This window comes from Pelophylax lessonae, assembly GCF_965119305.1.
Source record: "Pelophylax lessonae genome assembly, contig: HAP1_SCAFFOLD_159, whole genome shotgun sequence".
Classification (NCBI taxonomy): Eukaryota; Metazoa; Chordata; class Amphibia; order Anura; family Ranidae; genus Pelophylax; species Pelophylax lessonae.
In genome coordinates, this window is record NW_028120131.1 from 421,858 (window position 1) to 444,051 (window position 22,194).

Here is a 22,194-nt window from a genome sequence, read left to right on the forward strand (position 1 = left end):
CTGGGCCAGCACAGACAGCAATTACACTCCTAAAAGGAGAAGAGAACAATGGCTGTCAGAAAGGGAGGGGAAGGGGCTGTGCTAAAGAAATCACTCTTCTTGGAGAAGCCAAATTCTCCTGCAAGTAGGGAATGGATGTCTACAGAAGGGGAGGACTTTACAGGTAAATGGCATACATAAATTGTACATACACTATATTACCAGAAGTTATTGGGACGCCTGCCTTTACACACACATGAACTTTAATGGCATCCCAGTCTTAGTCCGTAGGGTTCACTATTGAGTTGGCCCACCCTGTGCAGCTATAACAGCTTCAACTCTTCTGGAAAGGCTGTCCACAAGGTTTAGGAGTGTCTTTGGGAATGTTTGACCATTCTTCCAGAAACGCATTTGTGAGGTCAGGCACTGATGTTGGAGAGAAGGCCTGGCTCGCATTATCCGCTCTAATTAATCTCAGAGGTGTTCTATTGGGTTGAGGTCAGGACTCTTTGCGGGTCAGTCCAGCTCCTCCATCCCAAACTCACTCATCCATGTCTTTATGGACCTTGCTTTGTGCACTGGTGCGCAGTCATGTTGAAACACGAAGGGGCCATCCCCAAACTGTTCCCACAAAGTTGGGAGCACGAAACTGTCCAAAATGTCTTGGTATGCTGACGCCGTAAGACTTCCCTTCACTGGAACGAAGGGGCCCCAACCCCTGAAAAACAACCCCACGCCATATTTCCCCCCCCCCCCCCCCCCTTCTACCAAATGATTTAGACCAGTGCACAAAGCAAGGTTCATAAAGACCTAAATGAGGGAGTTTGGGGTGGAGGAACTTGACTGGCCTGCACAGAGTCCTGACCTCAACCCCATGGAACACCTTTGGGGTGAATTAGAGCAGAGACTGCGAGTCAGGCCTTCTCGTCCAACATCAGTGCCTGACCTCACAAATGCGCTTCTGGAAGAATGGTCAAACATTCCCATAGACACACTCCTAAACCTTGTGGACAGCCTTCCCAGAAGAGTTGAAGCTGTTATAACTGCAAAGGGTGGGCCAACTCAATATTGAACCCTACGGACTAAGACTGGGATGCCATTAAAGATTGTGTGTGTAAAGGCAGGCGTCCCAATACTTTTGGTTATTTAGTTTATGATCTAATAGAAAGATTGTTATTGGAATGAATGGTGCGGTGACAGGGGCTCTTTAAAGCTGGGGTGATGCTGACACAAATTATTTTGGGTGTATGATTTTTAGATCAGCTGCTTTCCCACATCAGGAGTCCTCCTAGAAACCAAGATATTATCTTTAGGTTATATTTTAAAGATGTCACCAGAAACTATACTAGTTTTACTAGTTATACTAGTTTATATTAAACTAGTCTTTGTTTAGATTGTACATCCTTAATAAAAAAAAGAAAAGTCTGCTGATTCCGATATTGGTTCTGACACCCAATTTTAACCCATTAATGCTGAAGCGAAAAAAAACCTTAACACCTGGCCCTTTCCGTCATGTGATCACTGTGATTGGCTGTCACAATGATCACTTGATTGAGAGCCCCTTCTGCCGGCTCCCACACTGTCACTGTGTGACTGGAAGCGGTTGGTTAAGGCGCGGTCACAGTCCTGGGGACACAAGATTGAGCTTGCCCCCAATACAAAATAGGGATGTATGTATGCCGCAGTATGGAATAATCCCCATCTCCTTGCGGCCACTTCTGACCGTACCATTGGCAGTAATGGGTAAAGAGAATCTGTTATTTTACCCATGCAGGTCAAAGTGCCCACTTTGCGTGTCGGGGCCCCCTTCACCCACTGATAGTCTGCACCACACAATGCTTCATTCGTCCAGACTGAGCGACCAATCACCTGGCCTGACCACTGTCATGCGAGGGAAGGGATCTGGTCACTTAGGTCTGTTTTACACAGGGTTTAGAGATGGACAGGGGAACACTGGGATAATGGGTATCAGTGGGTGAAGTAGGTGGGTATCATTGAATGGAGTAAGTGGATCTCATGTGGTGGAGTAGGTGGGGAGTCGTTGGGGTGGAGTAGGTGGGGAGTCGTTGGGGTGGAGTAGGTGGGGAGTCGTCGTTTGGGGTGGAGTAGGTTGTGTGTCGTTGGTTGTGTGTCGTTGGTTGTGTGTCGTTGGTTGTGTGTCGTTGGTTGTGTGTCGTTGGTTGTGTGTCGTTGGTTGTGTGTCGTTGGTTGTGTGTCGTTGGTTGTGTGTCGTTGGTTGTGTGTCGTTGGTTGTGTGTCGTTGGTTGTGTGTCGTTGGTTGGGGTGGAGTAGGTGGGGTGGAGAGTCGTTGGGGTGGGGTGGAGTAGGTGGCGAGTTGTTGGGGTGGAGTAGGTGGGGTGTCGTTGGGGTGGGGTGGAGTAGGTGGGGGAGTCGTTGGGGTGGGGTGGAGTAGGTGGCGAGTTGTTGGGGTGGAGTAGGTGGGGTGTCGTTGGTTTGGGTGGAGTAGGTGGGGTGTCGTTGGTTGGGGTGGAGTAGGTGGGTTGGGGTGGGGTGGAGTAGGTGGAGTGTCGTTGGGGTGGACTAGGTGGCGAGTTGTTGGGGTGGAGTAGGTGGGTTGGGGTGGGGTGGAGTAGGTGGGGTGTCGTTGGGGTGGACTAGGTGGCGAGTTGTTGGGGTGGAGTAGGTGGGTTGGGGTGGGGTGGAGCAGGTGGGGTGTCGTTGGGGTGGGGTGTCGTTGGGGTGGACTAGGTGGCGATTTGTTGGGGTTGAGAAGGATGGGTTGGGGTGGGGTTGGGTTGGGGTGGGGTGGTTGTGTGTCGTTGGTTGTGTGTCGTTGGTTGTGTGTCGTTGGTTGTGTGTCGTTGGTTGTGTGTCGTTGGTTGTGTGTCGTTGGTTGGGGTGGAGTAGGTGGGGTGGAGAGTCGTTGGGGTGGGGTGGAGTAGGTGGGGTGTCGTTGGGGTGGGGTGGAGTAGGTGGGGGAGTCGTTGGGGTGGGGTGGAGTAGGTGGCGAGTTGTTGGGGTGGAGTAGGTGGGGTGTCGTTGGTTTGGGTGGAGTAGGTGGGGTGTCGTTGGTTGGGGTGGAGTAGGTGGGTTGGGGTGGGGTGGAGTAGGTGGAGTGTCGTTGGGGTGGACTAGGTGGCGAGTTGTTGGGGTGGAGTAGGTGGGTTGGGGTGGGGTGGAGTAGGTGGGGTGTCGTTGGGGTGGACTAGGTGGCGAGTTGTTGGGGTGGAGTAGGTGGGTTGGGGTGGGGTGGAGCAGGTGGGGTGTCGTTGGGGTGGACTAGGTGGCGATTTGTTGGGGTTGAGAAGGATGGGTTGGGGTGGGGTTGGGTTGGGGTGGGGTGGAGTAGGTGGGGAGTCGTTGGGGTGGACTAGGTGGTGAGTTGTTGGGGTGGAGTAGGTGGTGGGGTGTACACAGGGTTTAGAGATGGACAGGGGAACACTGGGATAATGGGTATCAGTGGGTGAAGTAGGTGGGTATCATTGAATGGAGTAAGTGGATCTCATGTGGTGGAGTAGGTGGGGAGTCGTTGGGGTGGAGTAGGTGGGGAGTCGTTGGGGTGGAGTAGGTGGGGAGTCGTCGTTTGGGGTGGAGTAGGTTGTATGTCGTTGGTTGTGTGTCGTTGGTTGGGGTGGAGTAGGTGGGGTGTCGTTGGTTGGGGTGTCGGGGTGGGGTGGAGAGTCATTGGGGTGGAGTAGGTGGCGAGTTGTTGGGGTGGAGTAGGTGGTGGGGTGTACACAGGGTTTAGAGATGGACAGGGGAACACTGGGATAATGGGTATCAGTGGGTGAAGTAGGTGGGTATCATTGAATGGAGTAAGTGGATCTCATGTGGTGGAGTAGGTGGGGAGTCGTTGGGGTGGAGTAGGTGGGGAGTCGTTGGGGTGGAGTAGGTGGGGAGTCGTTGGGGTGGAGTAGGTGGGGAGTCGTCGTTTGGGGTGGAGTTGGTTGTGTGTCGTTGGTTGTGTGTCGTTGGTTGTGTGTCGTTGGTTGTGTGTCGTTGGTTGTGTGTCGTTGGTTGTGTGTCGTTGGTTGTGTGTCGTTGGTTGTGTGTCGTTGGTTGTGTGTCGTTGGTTGTGTGTCGTTGGTTGGGGAGTCGTTGGTTGGGGAGTCGTTGGTTGGGGAGTCGTTGGTTGGGGAGTCGTTGGTTGGGGAGTCGTTGGGGTGGGGTGGAGTAGGTGGCGAGTTGTTGGGGTGGAGTAGGTGGGGTGTCCTTGGTTGGGGTGGAGTAGGTGGGGAGTCGTTGGGGTGGACTAGGTGGCGAGTAGGTGGTGGGGTGTCTTTGGTTAGGGTGGAGTAGGTGGGGTGTCGTTGGTTGGGGTGTCGGTGTGGTGGAGTAAGTGGGGAGTCGTTGGGGTGGAGTAGGTGGGGAGTAATTGGGATGGAGTAGGTGGGGTGTCGTTGTTTGGGGTGGAGTAGGTGGGGTGTCGTTGGTTGGGGTGGAGTAGGTGGGTTGTCGTTGGGGTGGGGTGGAGTAGGTGGGGAATCGTTGGGGTGGGGTGGAGTAGGTGGCGAGATGTTGGGGTGGAGTAGGTGGGGTGTCGTTGGTTGGGGTGGAGTAGGTGGGTTGGGGTGGAGTAGGTGGGGTGTCGTTGGGGTGAGGTGGAGTAGGTGGGGAGTCGTTGGGGTGGAGTAGGTGGTGGGGTGTCTTTGGTTGGGGTGGAGTAGGTGGGGTGTCGTTGGTTGGGGTGTCGGTGGGGTGGAGTAAGTGGGGAGTCGTTGGGGTGGAGTAGGTGGGGAGTAATTGGGATGGAGTAGGTGGGGTGTCGTTGGGGTGGGGTGGAGTAGGTGGGGTGTCGTTGGGGTGGACTAGGTGGCGAGTTGTTGGGGTGGAGTAGGTGGGTTGGGGTGGGGTGGAGTAGGTGGGGTGTCGTTGGGGTGGGGTGGAGTAGGTGGGGAGTCGTTGGGGTGGACTAGGTTGCGAGTTGTTGGGGTGGAGTAGGTGGTGGGGTGTACACAGGGTTTAGAGATGGACAGGGGAACACTGGGATAATGGGTATCAGTGGGTGAAGTAGGTGGGTATCATTGAATGGAGTAAGTGGATCTCATGTGGTGGAGTAGGTGGGGAGTCGTTGGGGTGGAGTGGAGTAGGTGGGGAGTCGTCGTTTGGGGTGGAGTTGGTTGTGTGTCGTTGGTTGTGTGTCGTTGGTTGTGTGTCGTTGGTTACATAGTTACATAGTAGGTGAGGTTGAATAAAGACAATAGTCCATCCAGTTCAACCTGTGTAGGTGTGTGTGACTGTAATCATCTAACATAGCCCTCAATCTCCTGATCCTTGAGATGTAAGTCTAAGAGTCTTTTGAAAGTCACCATACTACCCGCAGAAACCACCTCTTGTGGTAGACAATTCCACAATCTTGTAGCCCTAACAGTAAAGAACCCCCCACGTTGCCTGAGGTTAAAACGCTTCTCCTCTAATCGCATTGTATGTCCTCGAGTCCTCATGCAATTCCTTCAAATGAACAGCTTTTCTTCTAAGCTTATCTACTGTGGTTGTGTGTCGTTGGTTGTGTGTCGTTGGTTGTGTGTCGTTGGTTGTGTGTCGTTGGTTGTGTGTCGTTGGTTGTGTGTCGTTGGTTGTGTGTCGTTGGTTGTGTGTCGTTGGTTGTGTGTCGTTGGTTGTGTGTCGTTGGTTGTGTGTCGTTGGTTGTGTGTCGTTGGTTGTGTGTCGTTGGTTGTGTGTCGTTGGTTGTGTGTCGTTGGTTGTGTGTCGTTGGTTGTGTGTCGTTGGTTGGGGTGGAGTAGGTGGGGTGTCGTTGGTTGGGGTGGAGTAGATGGGTTGTCGTTGGGGTGGGGTGGAGTAGGTGGGGACTCGTTGGGGTGGGGTGGAGTAGGTGGTGGGGAGTCGTTGGGGTGGAGTAGGTGGTGGGGTGTCTTTGGTTGGGGTGGAGTAGGTGGGGTGTCGGTGGGGTGGAGTAAGTGGGGAGTCGTTGGGGTGGAGTAGGTGGGGAGTAATTGGGATGGAGTAGGTGGGGTGTCGTTGTTTGGGGTGGAGTAGTTGGTGTGTCGATGGTTGGGGTGGAGTAGGTGGGATGTCATTGGTGGGGGTTGGAGTAGGTGGGATGTCATTGGTTGGGGTGGAGTAGGTGGGGTGTCGATGGTTGGGGTGGAGTAGGTGGGGTGTCGGTGGTTGGGGTGGAGTAGGTGGGGTGTCGATGGTTGGGGTGGAGTAGGTGGGGTGTCGATGGTTGGGGTGGAGTAGGTGGGGTGTCGATGGTTGGGGTGGAGTAGGTGGGGTGTTGATGGTTGGGGTGGAGTAGGTGGGGTGTCAATAAGGGGGGGGGTATGTATCTTTGGGGGAAGTCTGTGGCCATCATATGGTGGAGGGAGTGTGGGTATCAATGGGCATAGAAACCATGATTGGACAAAGTGACAGATTCCCTTTAGTTTGTTCCCCTCTTGGTGTTGATGGGTTTATCTGTGATTTGAGTACTCTGTATTGGGGGGATTTACATGGATGTGTTTCTCTCAGTCTGCAGACGAGCTGTCGGATCTCTCCTTCAGAGTCGCCGGTTTGGGCCGAGACGCCAAGCTGCTCAGAGAGAAGGTGAACGGAACAGGTAAGTGGCCAGACACCATCCATTTCATTCTCTATCCTATATCTTAATTAAAAGGGCACTGTGACAAACTCACTCAGGCCAGGGGCTTTTCGAGGGGACTGCAGGCTAGCCTCTTGCCTACTGACTATGGGCCCTGGCTTGTGAGAGAACGCTACTCTTTGTGAATGTATGCTGGGGTGACTCTTAGAGAAATGTTACTTTGGATTCAAGTCCACATCTCCCCAAGACACACAGATTTTGGGACTCTAGACCTAGGATGCATGTTAAAGTCCTCGCTGCCTATTGCCAAAAGAGGACAGCTCCGCACAGTCAGACTCATGGCAGGTGCTAATGTCATCAGCTCAGCCACCTGTCTTCCACACATTGTGCTGATTAACTTACCTATTATCTACTGTAGGATGTGTTTACACTTATAATAATGTGTATTGTACTTCATGAGCTCGATGACGGCAAGTCTGCTAGGTAATTAGCTCAAGTTAATTAAATCTCTGTCATCTGTTAGTTGCTAGTGGGAAAGTAGAATACAGTTTGTGTTGGTTGTTCCTTAGGTATATAAATTATATTTCTGTACACAATTTCATTTGCATATGATAATGTAATCAGGCACCTGACCTGGTTTGGTATATATTCGGTGTAGGTTTGTTCAATAAATGTTCCAGATCTTATACAAGCTATTTTCGGCTAGACTTGTACATCGTGGCTACAATATCTGATGTCTCGACAGGGGACTGGGTGGGCTAAGGGATCTTGGATCGTACTGCTACCAGGCAAGGGAAGCTTATATGGTGGACATACTCTTCTTGAGTACGGGGGTCCGTCACAGGCACCTCATCTACTAATTAACTACTTAAGCCCAGGAAGATTTTACCCCCATTCCGACCAGGGGGTATTTTGCGATTCGGCACTGCGTGACTTTAACGGACAATTGCGCGGTCGTGCGACGCTGTACCTAAACGAATTTGGCGTTCTTTTATTCCCACGAACAGAGCTTTCTTTTGGTGGTATTTGATCACCTGTGCGATTTTTTGATCACGCGCTATAAACAAAAAAAGAGCGTCAATTTTGCAAAAATAGCAATATTTTTCACATTTTTTTATATGAAATTCCCCAAAAAAAAATGTAAAAATCAAAATTTTTTAACTTTTTCGGCCAATTTGTTTTACGCTACCTATGTTTGGTAAAGAAAATCGCAAAAAGCGTATTTTGATTGGTTTGCGCAAAAGTTATCGCGTTTACTAACAAAGGGAAAGATTTTTGTCATTTTTGTTGTTTTTTTTTTTTTAACGTGTAATGGCGGCGATCTGCGATTTTTTTTTTTTTGCGGTACTGCAACATTGGGGCGGACAGATCGGACCCTTGACTGACATTTTTGACACTTTTGGGGTTACCAGTGACATTTCTACAGTAATCAGTGCTATATATATGCACTGTTACTGTAAAAATACACTGGTAGTGAAGGGGTTAACTTTATTTGGGAGGGAGGGGCTGTGTGTATCCCTAGGGGCGTGGTTTCTACTGTGATTGGCTGTGGCTTCAGCTGTAAGGACACTGATCAACGGATCTACATACTAGATCCGAGTGATCAGTGTCTTAACAGCGAGGAGAATGACAGGTGGCTTGTTTACACAAGCTGCCTGACATTCTCCCTCTCCCCCGCCGTTCGCCGAGTGGCCGGCGGACATCGGGTCCGCTGGTCACACGCGCGGGGGGGTCCGTGACCACGCGGGAGCGGGAGCGCGCATCCGGGGGCGCGCGCTCGCTCCCTAGACCCTCACAAGCTAGTGACGTAGCCCTACGTCACTTTGCCTGTGAGGGGCTGACTGCCGACGTAGATCGGCGTTAGGCAGTCGGCAAGTGGTTAAAGGGGCGCCTCACCCAGTAGTTCTATTTCAGTTAACAGTGGGGTCTGATTATGACACTCCCAATGCTCCCAATATCTCTTGGGAATATCACCAGCCAGATCTCCCACCATAGTTTTTGAATTTTAGCAGCCACCTAGGAGTGGCTAGAGTTAATACCCAAGCACATTATGAGAAATGAATAGCATACAAAGACCACAAAATACAAGCCTACCATAACAAATGGGATTCTTGGAGGTACTTCCCTAAAGCCTCGTCACATATATGAACACGAAAATGAAAATACACGATACAATCTGAATCACACATCATTTAGGAGATAGTATGTCATAGGTTATATTCAAGCTTCTACATTCTAAGTTTCATTATTTACACAGGGATATACAGTATCTCACATAAGTGAGTACACCCCTCACATTTTTGTAAATATTTTATTATATCTTTTCATGTGACAACACTGAAGAAATGACACTTTGCTACAATGTAAAGTAGTGAGTGTACAGCTTGTATAACAGTGTAAATTTGCTGTCCCCTCAAAATAACTCAACACACAGCCATTAATGTCTAAACCGCTGGTAACAAAAGTGAGTACACCCCTAAGTGACAATGTCCACCTTGGGCCCAATTAGCCATTTTCCCTCCCCAGTGTCACATGACTTGTTAGTGTTACAAGGTCTCAGATGTGAATGGGGAGCAGGTGTGTTAAATTTGGTGTTATCGCTCTCACTCTCTCGTACTGGTCACTGGAAGTTCAGCATGGCACCTCAGGGCAAAGAACTCTCTGAGGATCTGAAAAAAGAATTGTTGCTCTACATAAAGATGGCCTAGGCTATAAGAAGATTGCCAAGACCCTGAAACTGAGCTGCAGCACGGTGGCCAGGACCATACAGCGGTTTAACAGGACAGGTTCCAGTCAGAACAGGTCTCGCCATGGTCAACCAAAGAAGTTTGAGTGCACAAGCTCAGCGTCATATCCAGAGGTTGTCTTTGGGAAATAGACGTATGAGTGCTGCCAGCATTGCTGCAGAGGGTGAAGGGGTGGGGGGTCAGCCTGTCAGTGCTCAGACCATACGCCGCACACTGCATCAAATTGGTCTGCATGGCTGTCATCCCAGAAGGAAGCCTCTTCTAAAGATGATGCACAAGACAGCCTGCAAACAGTTTGCTGAAGACCAGCAGACTAAGGACATGGATTACTGGAACCATGTCATGTGGTCTGATGAGACCAAGATAAACTTATTTGGTTCAGATGGTGTCAAGCGTGTGTGGCGGCAACCAGGTGAGGAGTACAAAGACAAGTGTGTCTTACCTACAGTCAAGCATGGTGGTGGGAGTGTCATGGTCTGGGGCTGCATGAGTGCTGCTGGCACTGGGGAGCTACAGTTCATTGAGGGAACCATGAATGCCAACATGTACTGTGACATACTAAAGCAGAGAATGATCCCCTCCCTTCAGAGACTGGGCCGCAGGGCAGTATTCCAACATAACGATCCCAAACACCTCCAAGATGACCACTGCCTTGCTAAAGAAGCTGAGGGTAAAGGTGATGGACTGGCCAAGCATCTTTCCAAACCTAAACCCTATTGAGCATCTGTGGGGCATCCTCAAATGGAAGGTGGAGGAGCGCAAGGTCTCTAACATCCACCAGCTCTGTGATGTCATCATGGAGGAGTGGAAGAGGACTCCAGTGGCAACCTGTGAAGCTCTGGTGAACTCCATGCCCAAGAGGGTTAAGGCAGTGCTGGAAAATCATGGTGGCCACACAAAATATTGACACTTTTGGCCCAATTTGGACATTTTCACTTAGGGGTGTACTCACTTTTGTTGCCAGTGGTTTATACATTAATGGCTGTGTGTTGAGTTATTTGTTTTGTTACACACTCTATTGCTTAAAACAGTGATAATCAATGTATAATCAATCCAAACCACTTGCCAAGCCCGCACTGTACATATACTGCAACAGTGTGGGCCAGCTGCACAGAATAATGCACATATAAACATGATTCTGCTCTAGGGTAGGGGGGCGCGCATGCTGCCATTGTGCCTCTTGTGCTGCGATTAGTCACAGCCCAAGCTGATCAGCGGGCAATAGATGTCCATCGGCACCCGTTGATTGGCGAGGAGAAGAGCTCTGCCCATGTAAACAATACAGAGCTCTGTCCTGTCAACAGGGATGTGCTGGATGTTGTTTCCCTGCAAATCAGGGAATAAAATCCAGCACATCCCTTTAGTAAAACACCACATAGTAAATGCATAAACACTGGCTAGGCGCATATTTTACCCTTTGATCACCCCTGTTTAACCCTTTCCCAGCCAGTGTCAGTGGTACAATGATAGTGCATATTTTTAGCACTGACCACTGTATTCGTTTCCCAGGTTCCCACAAAGTGTCAGATTGTCCGCTGCAATATTGCATTCCCACTAGAAGTCGCTTATCGCCCCCATTACTAGTATATAAAAAATAAAAATTTCAGTATATTTACCATAGTTTGTAATTGCGCAAACCAATCAATATATGCTTATTGGGTTTTTTTTTAATCTAAAATATGTAGCACAATACCTGTATTGACCTAAATTTATGAAGAAATTGGATTTTTTTTTTTTTTTTTGGATAGGTTTTATAGCTGAAATTAATTTTCTATTTTTTTTTTTTTTTTAAATTGTTAGCCTTTTTTTGTTTATAGCACAAAAACAGTGGTAATCAAATACCACCAAAACAAATCTCTATTTGTGTGAGAAAAGAGGTGAGATTATGGTCCTAGATGGGCAACAGATCAGAGCAGGGTGCAGACAGGGGTTCGTCATCAAGTTGGAGATGGACCCCAAACTGCATAACCAAAAGGCATAAGCACTCCTGTTGGGTGGGATTGACCGTTTCTAAAGAGTAATAAATCTCTTCTGCAGTGGAAAAGGAAGCAATCACTGTCCTGGAGATCAAATGTTTCTATGGAGACTCGCTTGCAGCAGGGGAATATAGAGAAAAGGGGGACAACCACAGATACCAGCATATGCCAGGTCCAATGAGACTAACCTAGGACAGCCCTTGTGGGTGAGAGCCCAAACCGCACAACCCTGGTGCACAACCTGTGGCCCTATGCCATCTCCTGCAGTCTGCGGCCCTCTCCTGCTGCATGTCTGCAGTCTGCGGCCCTCTCCTGCTGCATGTCTGCAGTCTGCGGCCCTCTCCTGCTGCATGTCTGCAGTCTGCGGCCCTCTCCTGCTTCATATCTGCAGTCTGCTGCCCTCTGCTGCTGCATGTCTGCAGTCTGCGGCCCTCTCCTGCTGCATGTCTGCAGTCTGCGGCCCTCTCCTGCTGCATGTCTGCAGTCTGCGGCCCTCTCCTGCTGCATGTCTGCAGTCTGCGGCCCTCTCCTGCTGCATGTCTGCAGTCTGCGGCCCTCTCCTGCTGCATGTCTGTAGTCTGCGGCCCTCTCCTGCTGCATGTCTGCAGTCTGCGGCCCTCTCCTGCTGCATGTCTGCAGTCTGCGGCCTTCTCCTGCTGCATGTCTGCAGTCTGCGTCCCTCTCCTGCTGCATGTCTGCAGTCTGCGGCCCTCTCCTGCTGCAGGTCTGCAGTCTGCGGCCCTCTCCTGCTGCATGTCTGCAGTCTGCGGCCCTCTCCTGCTGCATGTCTGCAGTCTGCGGCCCTCTCCTGCTGCATGTCTGCAGTCTGCGGCCTTCTCCTGCTGCATGTCTGCAGTCTGCGGCCTTCTCCTGCTGCATGTCTGCAGTCTGCGTCCCTCTCCTGCTGCATGTCTGCAGTTTGCGTCCCTCTCCTGCTGCATGTCTGCAGTCTGCGGCCCTCTCCTGCTGCATGTCTGCAGTCTGCGGCCCTCTCCTGCTGCATGTCTGCAGTCTGCGTCCCTCTCCTGCTGCATGTCTGCAGTCTGCGTCCCTCTCCTGCTGCAGGTCTGCAGTCTGCGTCCCTCTCCTGCTGCAGGTCTGCAGTCTGCGGCCCTCTCCTGCTGCATGTCTGCAGTCTGCGGCCCTCTCCTGCTGCATGTCTGCAGTGTGCGGCCCTCTCCTGCTGCATGTCTGCAGTCTGCGGCCCTCTCCTGCTGCATGTCTGCAGTCTGCGGCCCTCTCCTGCTGCATGTCTGCAGTCTGCGGCCCTCTCCTGCTGCATGTCTGCAGTCTGCGGCCCTCTCCTGCTGCATGTCTGCAGTCTGCGGCCCTCTGCTGCTGCAGGTCTGCCATCTGCGGCCCTCTCCTGCTGCATGTCTGCAGTCTGCGGCCCTCTCCTGCTGCATGTCTGCAGTCTGCGGCCCTTTCCTGCTGCATGTCTGCAGTCTGCGGCCCTTTCCTGCTTCATGTCTGCAGTCTGCTGCCCTCTCCTGCTTCAGGTCTGCGGCCCTCTCCTGCTGCATGTCTGCAGTCTGCGGCCCTCTCCTGCTGCATGTCTGCAGTCTGCGGCCCTCTGCTGCTGCATGTCTGCAGTCTGCGGCCCTCTCCTGCTGCATGTCTGCAGTCTGCGGCCCTCTCCTGCTGCATGTCTGCAGTCTGCGGCCCTCTCCTGCTGCATGTCTGCAGTCTGCGGCCCTCTCCTGCTGCATGTCTGCAGTCTGCCGCCCTCTCCTGCTGCATGTCTGCAGTCTGCCGCCCTCTCCTGCTGCATGTCTGCAGTCTGCGGCCCTCTCCTGCTGCATGTCTGCAGTCTGCGGCCCTCTCCTGCTGCATGTCTGCAGTCTGCGGCCCTCTCCTGCTGCATGTCTGCAGTCTGCGGCCCTTTCCTGCTTCATGTCTGCAGTCTGCTGCCCTCTCCTGCTTCAGGTCTGCGGCCCTCTCCTGCTGCATGTCTGCAGTCTGCGGCCCTCTCCTGCTGCATGTCTGCAGTCTGCGACCCTCTCCTGCTGCATGTCTGCAGTCTGCGTCCCTCTCCTGCTGCATGTCTGCAGTCTGCGTCCCTCTCCTGCTGCATGTCTGCAGTCTGCGTCCCTCTCCTGCTGCATGTCTGCAGTCTGCGTCCCTCTCCTGCTGCATGTCTGCAGTCTGCGTCCCTCTCCTGCTGCATGTCTGCAGTCTGCGTCCCTCTCCTGCTGCATGTCTGCAGTCTGCGTCCCTCTCCTGCTGCATGTCTGCAGTCTGCGTCCCTCTCCTGCTGCATGTCTGCAGTCTGCGTCCCTCTCCTGCTTCATGTCTGCAGTCTGCTGCCCTCTCCTGCTTCAGGTCTGCGGCCCTCTCCTGCTGCATGTCTGCAGTCTGCGGCCCTCTCCTGCTGCATGTCTGCAGTCTGCGGCCCTCTCCTGCTGCATGTCTGCAGTCTGCGGCCCTCTCCTGCTGCAGGTCTGCAGTCTGCGGCCCTCTCCTGCTGCAGGTCTGCAGTCTGCGGCCCTCTCCTGCTGCAGGTCTGCAGTCTGCGGCCCTCTCCTGCTGCAGGTCTGCAGTCTGTTGCCCTCTCCTGCTGCATGTCTGCGGCCCTCTCCTTCTGCATGTCTGCAGTCTGCGGCCCTCTCCTGCTGCAGGTCTGCAGTCTGCGGACCTTTCCTGCTTCAGGTCTGCAGTCTGCGGCCCTCTCCTGCTGCAGGTCTGCAGTCTGCGGCCCTCTCCTGCTGCATGTCTGCAGTCTGCTGCCCTCTCCTGCTGCATGTCTGCAGTCTGCGGCCCTCTCCTGCTGCATGTCTGCAGTCTGCGGCCCTCTCCTGCTGCATGTCTGCAGTCTGCGGCCCTCTCCTGCTGCATGTCTGCAGTCTGCGGCCCTCTCCTGCTGCATGTCTGCAGTCTGCGGCCCTCTCCTGCTGCATGTCTGCAGTCTGCTGCCCTCTGCTGCTTCATATCTGCAGTCTGCGGCCCTCTCCTGCTGCATGTCTGCAGTCTGCGGCCCTCTCCTGCTTCATATCTGCAGTCTGCGGCCCTCTCCTGCTGCATGTCTGCAGTCTGCGGCTCTCTCCTGCTGCATGTCTGCAGTCTGCGGCCTTCTCCTGCTGCATGTCTGCAGTCTGCGGCCTTCTCCTGCTGCATGTCTGCAGTCTGCGGCCTTCTCCTGCTTCAGGTCTGCAGTCTGCGGCCCTCTCCTGCTTCAGGTCTGCAGTCTGCGGCCCTCTCCTGCTGCAGGTCTGCAGTCTGCGGCCCTCTCCTGCTGCATGTCTGCAGTCTGCGGCCCTCTCCTGCTGCATGTCTGCAGTCTGCGGCCCTCTCCTGCTGCATGTCTGCAGTCTGCGGCCCTCTCCTGCTGCAGGTCTGCAGTCTGCGGCCCTCTCCTGCTGCAGGTCTGCAGTCTGCGGCCCTCTCCTGCTGCAGGTCTGCAGTCTGCGGCCCTCTCCTGCTGCATGTCTGCAGTCTGCGGCCCTCTCCTGCTGCATGTCTGCAGTCTGCGGCCCTCTCCTGCTGCATGTCTGCAGTCTGCGGCCCTCTGCTGCTGCAGGTCTGCAGTCTGCGGCCCTCTCCTGCTGCATGTCTGCAGTCTGCGGCCCTCTCCTGCTGCATGTCTGCAGTCTGCGGCCCTCTCCTGCTGCATGTCTGCAGTCTGCGGCCCTCTCCTGCTGCATGTCTGCAGTCTGCGGCCCTCTCCTGCTGCATGTCTGCAGTCTGCGGCCCTCTCCTGCTGCATGTCTGCAGTCTGCGGCCCTTTCCTGCTTCATGTCTGCAGTCTGCTGCCCTCTCCTGCTTCAGGTCTGCGGCCCTCTCCTGCTGCATGTCTGCAGTCTGCGGCCCTCTCCTGCTTCATATCTGCAGTCTGCGGCCCTCTCCTGCTGCAGGTCTGCAGTCTGCGGCCCTCTCCTGCTGCAGGTCTGCAGTCTGCGGCCCTCTCCTGCTGCAGGTCTGCAGTCTGTTGCCCTCTCCTGCTGCATGTCTGCGGCCCTCTCCTTCTGCATGTCTGCAGTCTGCGGCCCTCTCCTGCTGCAGGTCTGCAGTCTGCGGCCCTTTCCTGCTTCAGGTCTGCAGTCTGCGGCCCTCTCCTGCTGCAGGTCTGCAGTCTGCGGCCCTCTCCTGCTGCATGTCTGCAGTCTGCTGCCCTCTGCTGCTGCATGTCTGCAGTCTGCGGCCCTCTCCTGCTGCATGTCTGCAGTCTGCGGCCCTCTCCTGCTGCATGTCTGCAGTCTGCGGCCCTCTCCTGCTGCATGTCTGCAGTCTGCGGCCCTCTCCTGCTGCATGTCTGCAGTCTGCGGCCCTCTCCTGCTGCATGTCTGCAGTCTGCTGCCCTCTGCTGCTTCATATCTGCAGTCTGCGGCCCTCTCCTGCTGCATGTCTGCAGTCTGCGGCCCTCTCCTGCTTCATATCTGCAGTCTGCGGCCCTCTCCTGCTGCATGTCTGCAGTCTGCGGCCCTCTCCTGCTGCATGTCTGCAGTCTGCGGCCTTCTCCTGCTGCATGTCTGCAGTCTGCGGCCTTCTCCTGCTGCATGTCTGCAGTCTGCGGCCTTCTCCTGCTTCAGGTCTGCAGTCTGCGGCCCTCTCCTGCTGCTTGTCTGCAGTCTGCGGCCCTCTGCTGCTGCAGGTCTGCAGTCTGCGGCCCTCTCCTGCTGCAGGTCTGCAGTCTGCGGCCCTCTCCTGCTGCATGTCTGCAGTCTGCGGCCCTCTCCTGCTTCAGGTCTGCAGTCTGCGGCCCTCTCCTGCTGCAGGTCTGCAGTCTGCGGCCCTCTCCTGCTTCATATCTGCAGTCTGCGGCCCTCTCCTGCTGCATGTCTGCAGTCTGCGGCCCTCTCCTGCTGCATGTCTGCAGTCTGCGGCCCTCTCCTGCTGCAGGTCTGCAGTCTGCGGCCCTCTCCTGCTGCAGGTCTGCAGTCTGCGGCCCTCTCCTGCTGCAGGTCTGCAGTCTGTTGCCCTCTCCTGCTGCATGTCTGCGGCCCTCTCCTTCTGCATGTCTGCAGTCTGCGGCCCTCTCCTGCTGCAGGTCTGCAGTCTGCGGCCCTTTCCTGCTTCAGGTCTGCAGTCTGCGGCCCTCTCCTGCTGCAGGTCTGCAGTCTGCGGCCCTCTCCTGCTGCAGGTCTGCAGTCTGCGGCCCTCTGCTGCTGCATGTCTGCAGTCTGCGGCCCTCTCCTGCTGCATGTCTGCAGTCTGCGGCCCTCTCCTGCTGCATGTCTGCAGTCTGCGGCCCTCTCCTGCTGCATGTCTGCAGTCTGCGGCCCTCTCCTGCTGCATGTCTGCAGTCTGCGGCCCTCTCCTGCTGCATGTCTGCAGTCTGCGGCCCTCTCCTGCTGCATGTCTGCAGTCTGCGGCCCTCTCCTGCTTCATGTCTGCAGTCTGCGGCCCTCTCCTGCTGCATGTCTGCAGTCTGCGGCCTTCTCCTGCTGCATGTCTGCAGTCTGCGGCCTTCTCCTGCTGCATGTCTGCAGTCTGCGGCCTTCTCCTGCTGCTTGTCTGCAGTCTGCGGCCCTCTCCTGCTGCTTGTCTGCAGTCTGCGGCCCTCTGCTGCTGCAGGTCTGCAGTCTGCGGCCCTCTCCTGCTGCAGGTCTGCAGTCTGCGGCCCTCTCCTGCTGCAGGTCTGCAGTCTGCGGCCCTCTCCTGCTTCAGGTCTGCAGTCTGCGGCCCTCTCCTGCTGCATGTCTGCAGTCTGCGGCCCTCTCCTGCTTCATATCTGCAGTCTGCGGCCCTCTCCTGCTGCATGTCTGCAGTCTGCGGCCCTCTCCTGCTGCATGTCTGCAGTCTGCGGCCCTCTCCTGCTGCATGTCTGCAGTCTGCGGCCCTCTCCTGCTGCATGTCTGCAGTCTGCGGCCCTCTCCTGCTGCATGTCTGCAGTCTGCGGCCCTTTCCTGCTTCATGTCTGCAGTCTGCTGCCCTCTCCTGCTTCAGGTCTGCGGCCCTCTCCTGCTGCATGTCTGCAGTCTGCGGCCCTCTCCTGCTTCATATCTGCAGTCTGCTGCCCTCTGCTGCTGCATGTCTGCAGTCTGCGGCCCTCTCCTGCTGCATGTCTGCAGTCTGCGGCCCTCTCCTGCTGCATGTCTGCAGTCTGCGGCCCTCTCCTGCTGCATGTCTGCAGTCTGCGTCCCTCTCCTGCTTCATATCTGCAGTCTGCGGCCCTCTCCTGCTTCATATCTGCAGTCTGCTGCCCTCTGCTGCTGCATGTCTGCAGTCTGCGTCCCTCTCCTGCTTCAGGTCTGCAGTCTGCGGCCCTTTCCTGCTTCATGTCTGCAGTCTGCGGCCCTCTCCTGCTGCAGGTCTGCAGTCTGCGGCCCTCTCCTGCTGCAGGTCTGCAGTCTGCGGCCCTCTCCTGCTGCAGGTCTGCAGTCTGCGGCCCTCTCCTGCTGCAGGTCTGCAGTCTGCGGCCCTCTCCTGCTGCAGGTCTGCAGTCTGCGGCCCTCTCCTGCTGCAGGTCTGCAGTCTGCGGCCCTCTCCTGCTGCAGGTCTGCAGTCTGCGGCCCTCTGCTGCTGCAGGTCTGCCATCTCTGACAGCTTTGTGTAGGATTACCATTAGTAAATATTATGTGTGGCCCATTGGTGGATGTCAGGGGTGTCAGTTGAAGTCTACATCACAGAAGCTGACCACTTCTGCTGTGCAGCGTATTCTCTGGACTTACAAGGCAGTAAAACAATTTGCTCCTTTCTGTTCTCCCCTGTGATCAGTACATCATGTGGTTTGTTAGCAGCGATGTTATTAGTAGGCCTTCCCAAGCATTGCACCATTTAATCTGGAAGTGGATTACCTTCCCCTGAGTCTTGTATGGTGAGATATCGAGGCCACTGCATCTACAGAGGAATGTGCCGCTTTATTTCCCAAGACACCGCTACCAGCAGACCCGAAACAATGACTTTCTCTGTATTCTATCTGATATTAAAGTACCAGTCTAACTCGCTCTTCAAGGTTGTTCAAGGAGATAATGTTTGCAAAGAAATACCAGCAATCCTGTAAGGTGCTTTGGATGCACTGTTCATGCAGCACTGAGTAGTAACAGGACTGGGATGATCGGGAAGATGAAAAGCAGAGATCAGTGCGCATCGACCTTCCTGCATTTACTGTTAGTAAATGGAGTTTAATGGGTAATGATAAAATACATTCACAATGGACCTGAAGTGCTATACTGCTATTGTAATCCTGCAGAGACATCCAGCAGCCCATCCGATGGATGTGATGCAAAAGCCCTGTCTGAATGCTTGAGAGTGGCGGCATCCTCATGACTCAGTGAGCTCCATTCCTAGATGGCCATGCGACAGAGCCCAACATGGACCAGTCACCCTGCACAATGCAGAGGGGCCCCCAAAAACCAGTCATCCTGAACAATGCAGAGGAGCCCCCCCCCCCCCCCAAAGACCAGTCACCCTGCATGATGCAGAGGGGCCCCCCAAAGACCAGTCACCCTGCACAATGCAGAGGGGCCCCCAAAAACCAGTCATCCTGAACAATGCAGAGGAGCCCCCCCCCCCCCCCCAAAGACCAGTCACCCTGCATGATGCAGAGGGGCCCCCCAAAGACCAGTCACCCTGCACAATGCAGAGGGGCCCCCCAAAGACCAGTCACCCTGCACGATGCAGAAGAGCCCCCCCCCCCCAAAAGACCAGTCACCCTGCACGATGCAGAGGAGCCCCCCCCCCCCAAAAGACCAGTCACCCTGCACAATGCAATGGGTCCCCCCCAAAGACCAGTCACCCTGCACAATGCAGAGGGGCCCCCCAAAGACCAGTCACCCTGCACAATGCAGAGGAGCCCCCCCCCAAAGACCAGTCACCCTGCACAATGCAGAGGGGCCCCCCAAAGACCAGTCACCCTGCACGATGCAGAGGAGCCCCCCCCCCCCCAAAGACCAGTCACCCTGCACGATGCAGAGGAGCCCCCCCCCAAAAAGACCAGTCACCCTGCACGATGCAGAGGAGCCCCCCCCCCCCCCCCAAAGACCAGTCACCCTGCACAATGCAATGGGTCCCCCCCCCAAAGACCAGTCACCCTGCACAATGCAGAGGGGCCCCCCAAAGACCAGTCACCCTGCACAATGCAGAGGGGCCCCCCAAAGACCAGTCACCCTGCACAATGCAGAGGGGCCCCCCAAAGACCAGTCACCCTGCACGATGCAGAGGAGCCCCCCCAAAGACCAGTCACCCTGCACGATGCAGAGGAGCCCCCCAAAGACCAGTCAACCTGCACAATGCAGAGGGTCCCCCCAAAGACCAGTCACCCTGCACGATGCAGAGGAGCCCCCCCCCCCCCCCAAAAGACCAGTCACCCTGCACGATGCAGAGGAGCCCCCCCCCAAAGACCAGTCACCCTGCACGATGCAGAGGAGCCCCCCCCCCAAAAGACCAGTCACCCTGCACAATGCAATGGGTCCCCCCCAAAGACCAGTCACCCTGCACAATGCAGAGGGGCCCCCCAAAGACCAGTCACCCTGCACAATGCAGAGGGGCCCCCCAAAGACCAGTCACCCTGCACAATGCAGAGGAGCCCCCCCCCCAAAGACCAGTCACCCTGCACGATGCAGAGGAGCCCCCCCCCCCCCCCCCCCAAAAGACCAGTCACCCTGCACGATGCAGAGGAGCCCCCCCCCAAAGACCAGTCACCCTGCACGATGCAGAGGAGCCCCCCCCCAAAAGACCAGTCACCCTGCACAATGCAATGGGTCCCCCCCAAAGACCAGTCACCCTGCACAATGCAGAGGGGCCCCCCAAAGACCAGTCACCCTGCACGATGCAGAGGGTCCCCCCCAAAGACCAGTCACCCTGCACGATGCAGAGGGTCCCCCCCAAAGACCAGTCACCCTGCACAATGCAGAGGGTACCCCCCAAACACCAGTCAACCTGCACAATGCAGAGGAGCCCCCAAAAGTCACCCTGCACAATGCAGAAGAGCCCCCCCCCCCCCCCAAAGACCAGTCACCCTGCACCATGCAGAGGGTCCCCCCCCAAAGACCAGTCACCCTGCACAATAATGAATGAGCGGAGACTGCAAGCCAGGCCTTCTCATCCAACATCAGTGCCTGACCTCATAAATGTGCTTCTGTAAGAATGGTCAAACATTCCCATAGACACTCCTAAACCTTGTGGACGGCCTTCCCAGAAGAGTTGAAGCTGTTATAGCTGCAAAGGGTGAGCCAACTCAATATTGAACCCTACGGACTAAGACTGGGAGGCCATTAAAGTTCATGTGCCTATATATGTGTGCGTGTGTATGTATTTGTGTGATATATGTATGTATGTATTGGGGGGGGGGGTGTGTGTGTGTGTATGTGTATATATATATATATATATATATATATATATATATCACCAACAGTTTACGCAGCGCTTTACAATTCTCTATATATACACATTTGGGGGGTTGCAGTCATTTCTAGCATTTTTTAGATTTGAATGTGTGCAGAAGATTGAAATGTTCCCGGTCGGCGAGTGGTTAAAGTAACCCAGTGCTGTATTTAAACCAGTGCTGCCCAGTAGGCATAGTGAGGTGTCAGACGGTACCGGTATTATTACTGACACACCTCCAGAGCCCCCCCTGACATTGAGGAGTTTGCAGACTATTATTGGAATAGAAATAGTTTGGGCGCCCCCTTCCCATGTCACACATTGCAATGAGTTTCCTGTTTCCAGTCATTTGTTTACTTGTATGACAGATCTGCTAGATTGCTGATAAAGTGTCATTAAACCCTGGTGGATTTTATTGTCCTTAGTCATATATGGAAAGTGTGCTCCGGAGACAACACAGGAAGTGCAGATCACAGCAGAGCGCCGGTTCCTTGGCTATAGTCATAGCTGTGCATGCGGCAGCTATGGGGCCCGTTAGGAAGGGGATCCCCCACTAGGAAGGTTTTCTGATGTCTCCATTGCAGGAGAGATGATGTCCTATGCACAGGATCATTACATTGTTACTCACTGATCTCCCCTGCTCACACCACCACCCCCTACCTGTGAGCCGGTCACCCCGGCCAGCACTTTGGTAATTGCCCTCTGTGTCCTTTCTACTATAAAGTCATCAGATATTTTAGCTCTGGGATTCTGAAACCAAGCACAGTTTAAAGAATTTTGTAATAAAGTAGAATTCCACCCTAACCTTAACCTAACCTAACCTTAAAATCATCTGCCCCCCCCCCCCCCTCCCCAACACCTATGCAGACTAACCTGCATTTATAAAAATATAGGTAAGTATACTTATGTTCAGCCCGCTCCAGTCTGGTCATGTGATCTCCTGTGGCAGCTGCAGGGGGGGGGGGAGAGAGAAAGCGTTCAACAGCTGTGAATTCCAGGAGTGGTGACGTCACCTATACTGTAGACTCCCATGGTCCAGCCGTCATCTGGGTTCCCTCCTCTCCCCTGCAGCCAATGCTCACTGAGGCATCGTGCACATTAAGCCATTTGAAATTGCGGCGATTCTGCCCCTGATTCCAAATCACTTAATGTGAACAGGGCCTAGGGGAGCACTTAACGGCTGGGTAAGTATACTTATGTTCAGCCCGCTCCAGTCTGGTCACGTGATCCCCCGTGTTAGCAAGTGGCAGCTGCAGGGGGGAGAGGGAGAAAGCTTTCAACAGCTGTGAATTCCAGGGGTAGTGACGTCACCCATAGGCTCCTATGTCCCAGCCGTCATCAGTGCTCACTCCTCTCCCGTGCAGCCACTGCTCCCCTTTCACAGGCAATTTGGAATCGCCGACAGAAATGCGGTGCTTCTACCCCCGATTCCAAATTGCCTAATGTGCATGGGGCCTCAGTGGCGGCTGCAGGGGAGAGAAGGGAGCACTCAACGGCTTGGAATTCCTGGAGTAGTGATGTCACCCATAGGCTCCTATGTCCCAGCTGTCATCGGCAATCTCTCCTCTCCCGTGCAGCTGCTGCTCACTGAGGCCCCATGCACATTAGGCAATTTGGAATCGGGGGTAGAAGCACCGCATTTCTGTCGGCGATTCCAAATTGCCTAATGTGAACAGGGAGCAGTGGCTTCACATTAGGCAATTTGGAATTGCGGATAAAATTGCGGCGCTTC

General features: G+C 54.4%; 1 protein-coding gene across 1 annotated transcript in view; it reads left to right on the forward strand.

Annotated features, from left to right (window-relative positions):
* LOC309543522 (DISP complex protein LRCH3-like) overlaps positions 1-6,499 on the forward strand; it is a gene marked incomplete at its 3' end in the record, with an annotated part of 89,215 nt that extends 82,716 nt beyond the window's left edge. The window contains exon 8 of the mRNA XM_082275996.1: positions 6,412-6,499. Within this exon, the coding sequence (XP_082132122.1) occupies positions 6,412-6,499 (88 nt within the window). The remainder of the gene's footprint in view (positions 1-6,411) is intronic.
* Positions 6,500-22,194: the final 15,695 nt, after the last annotated feature.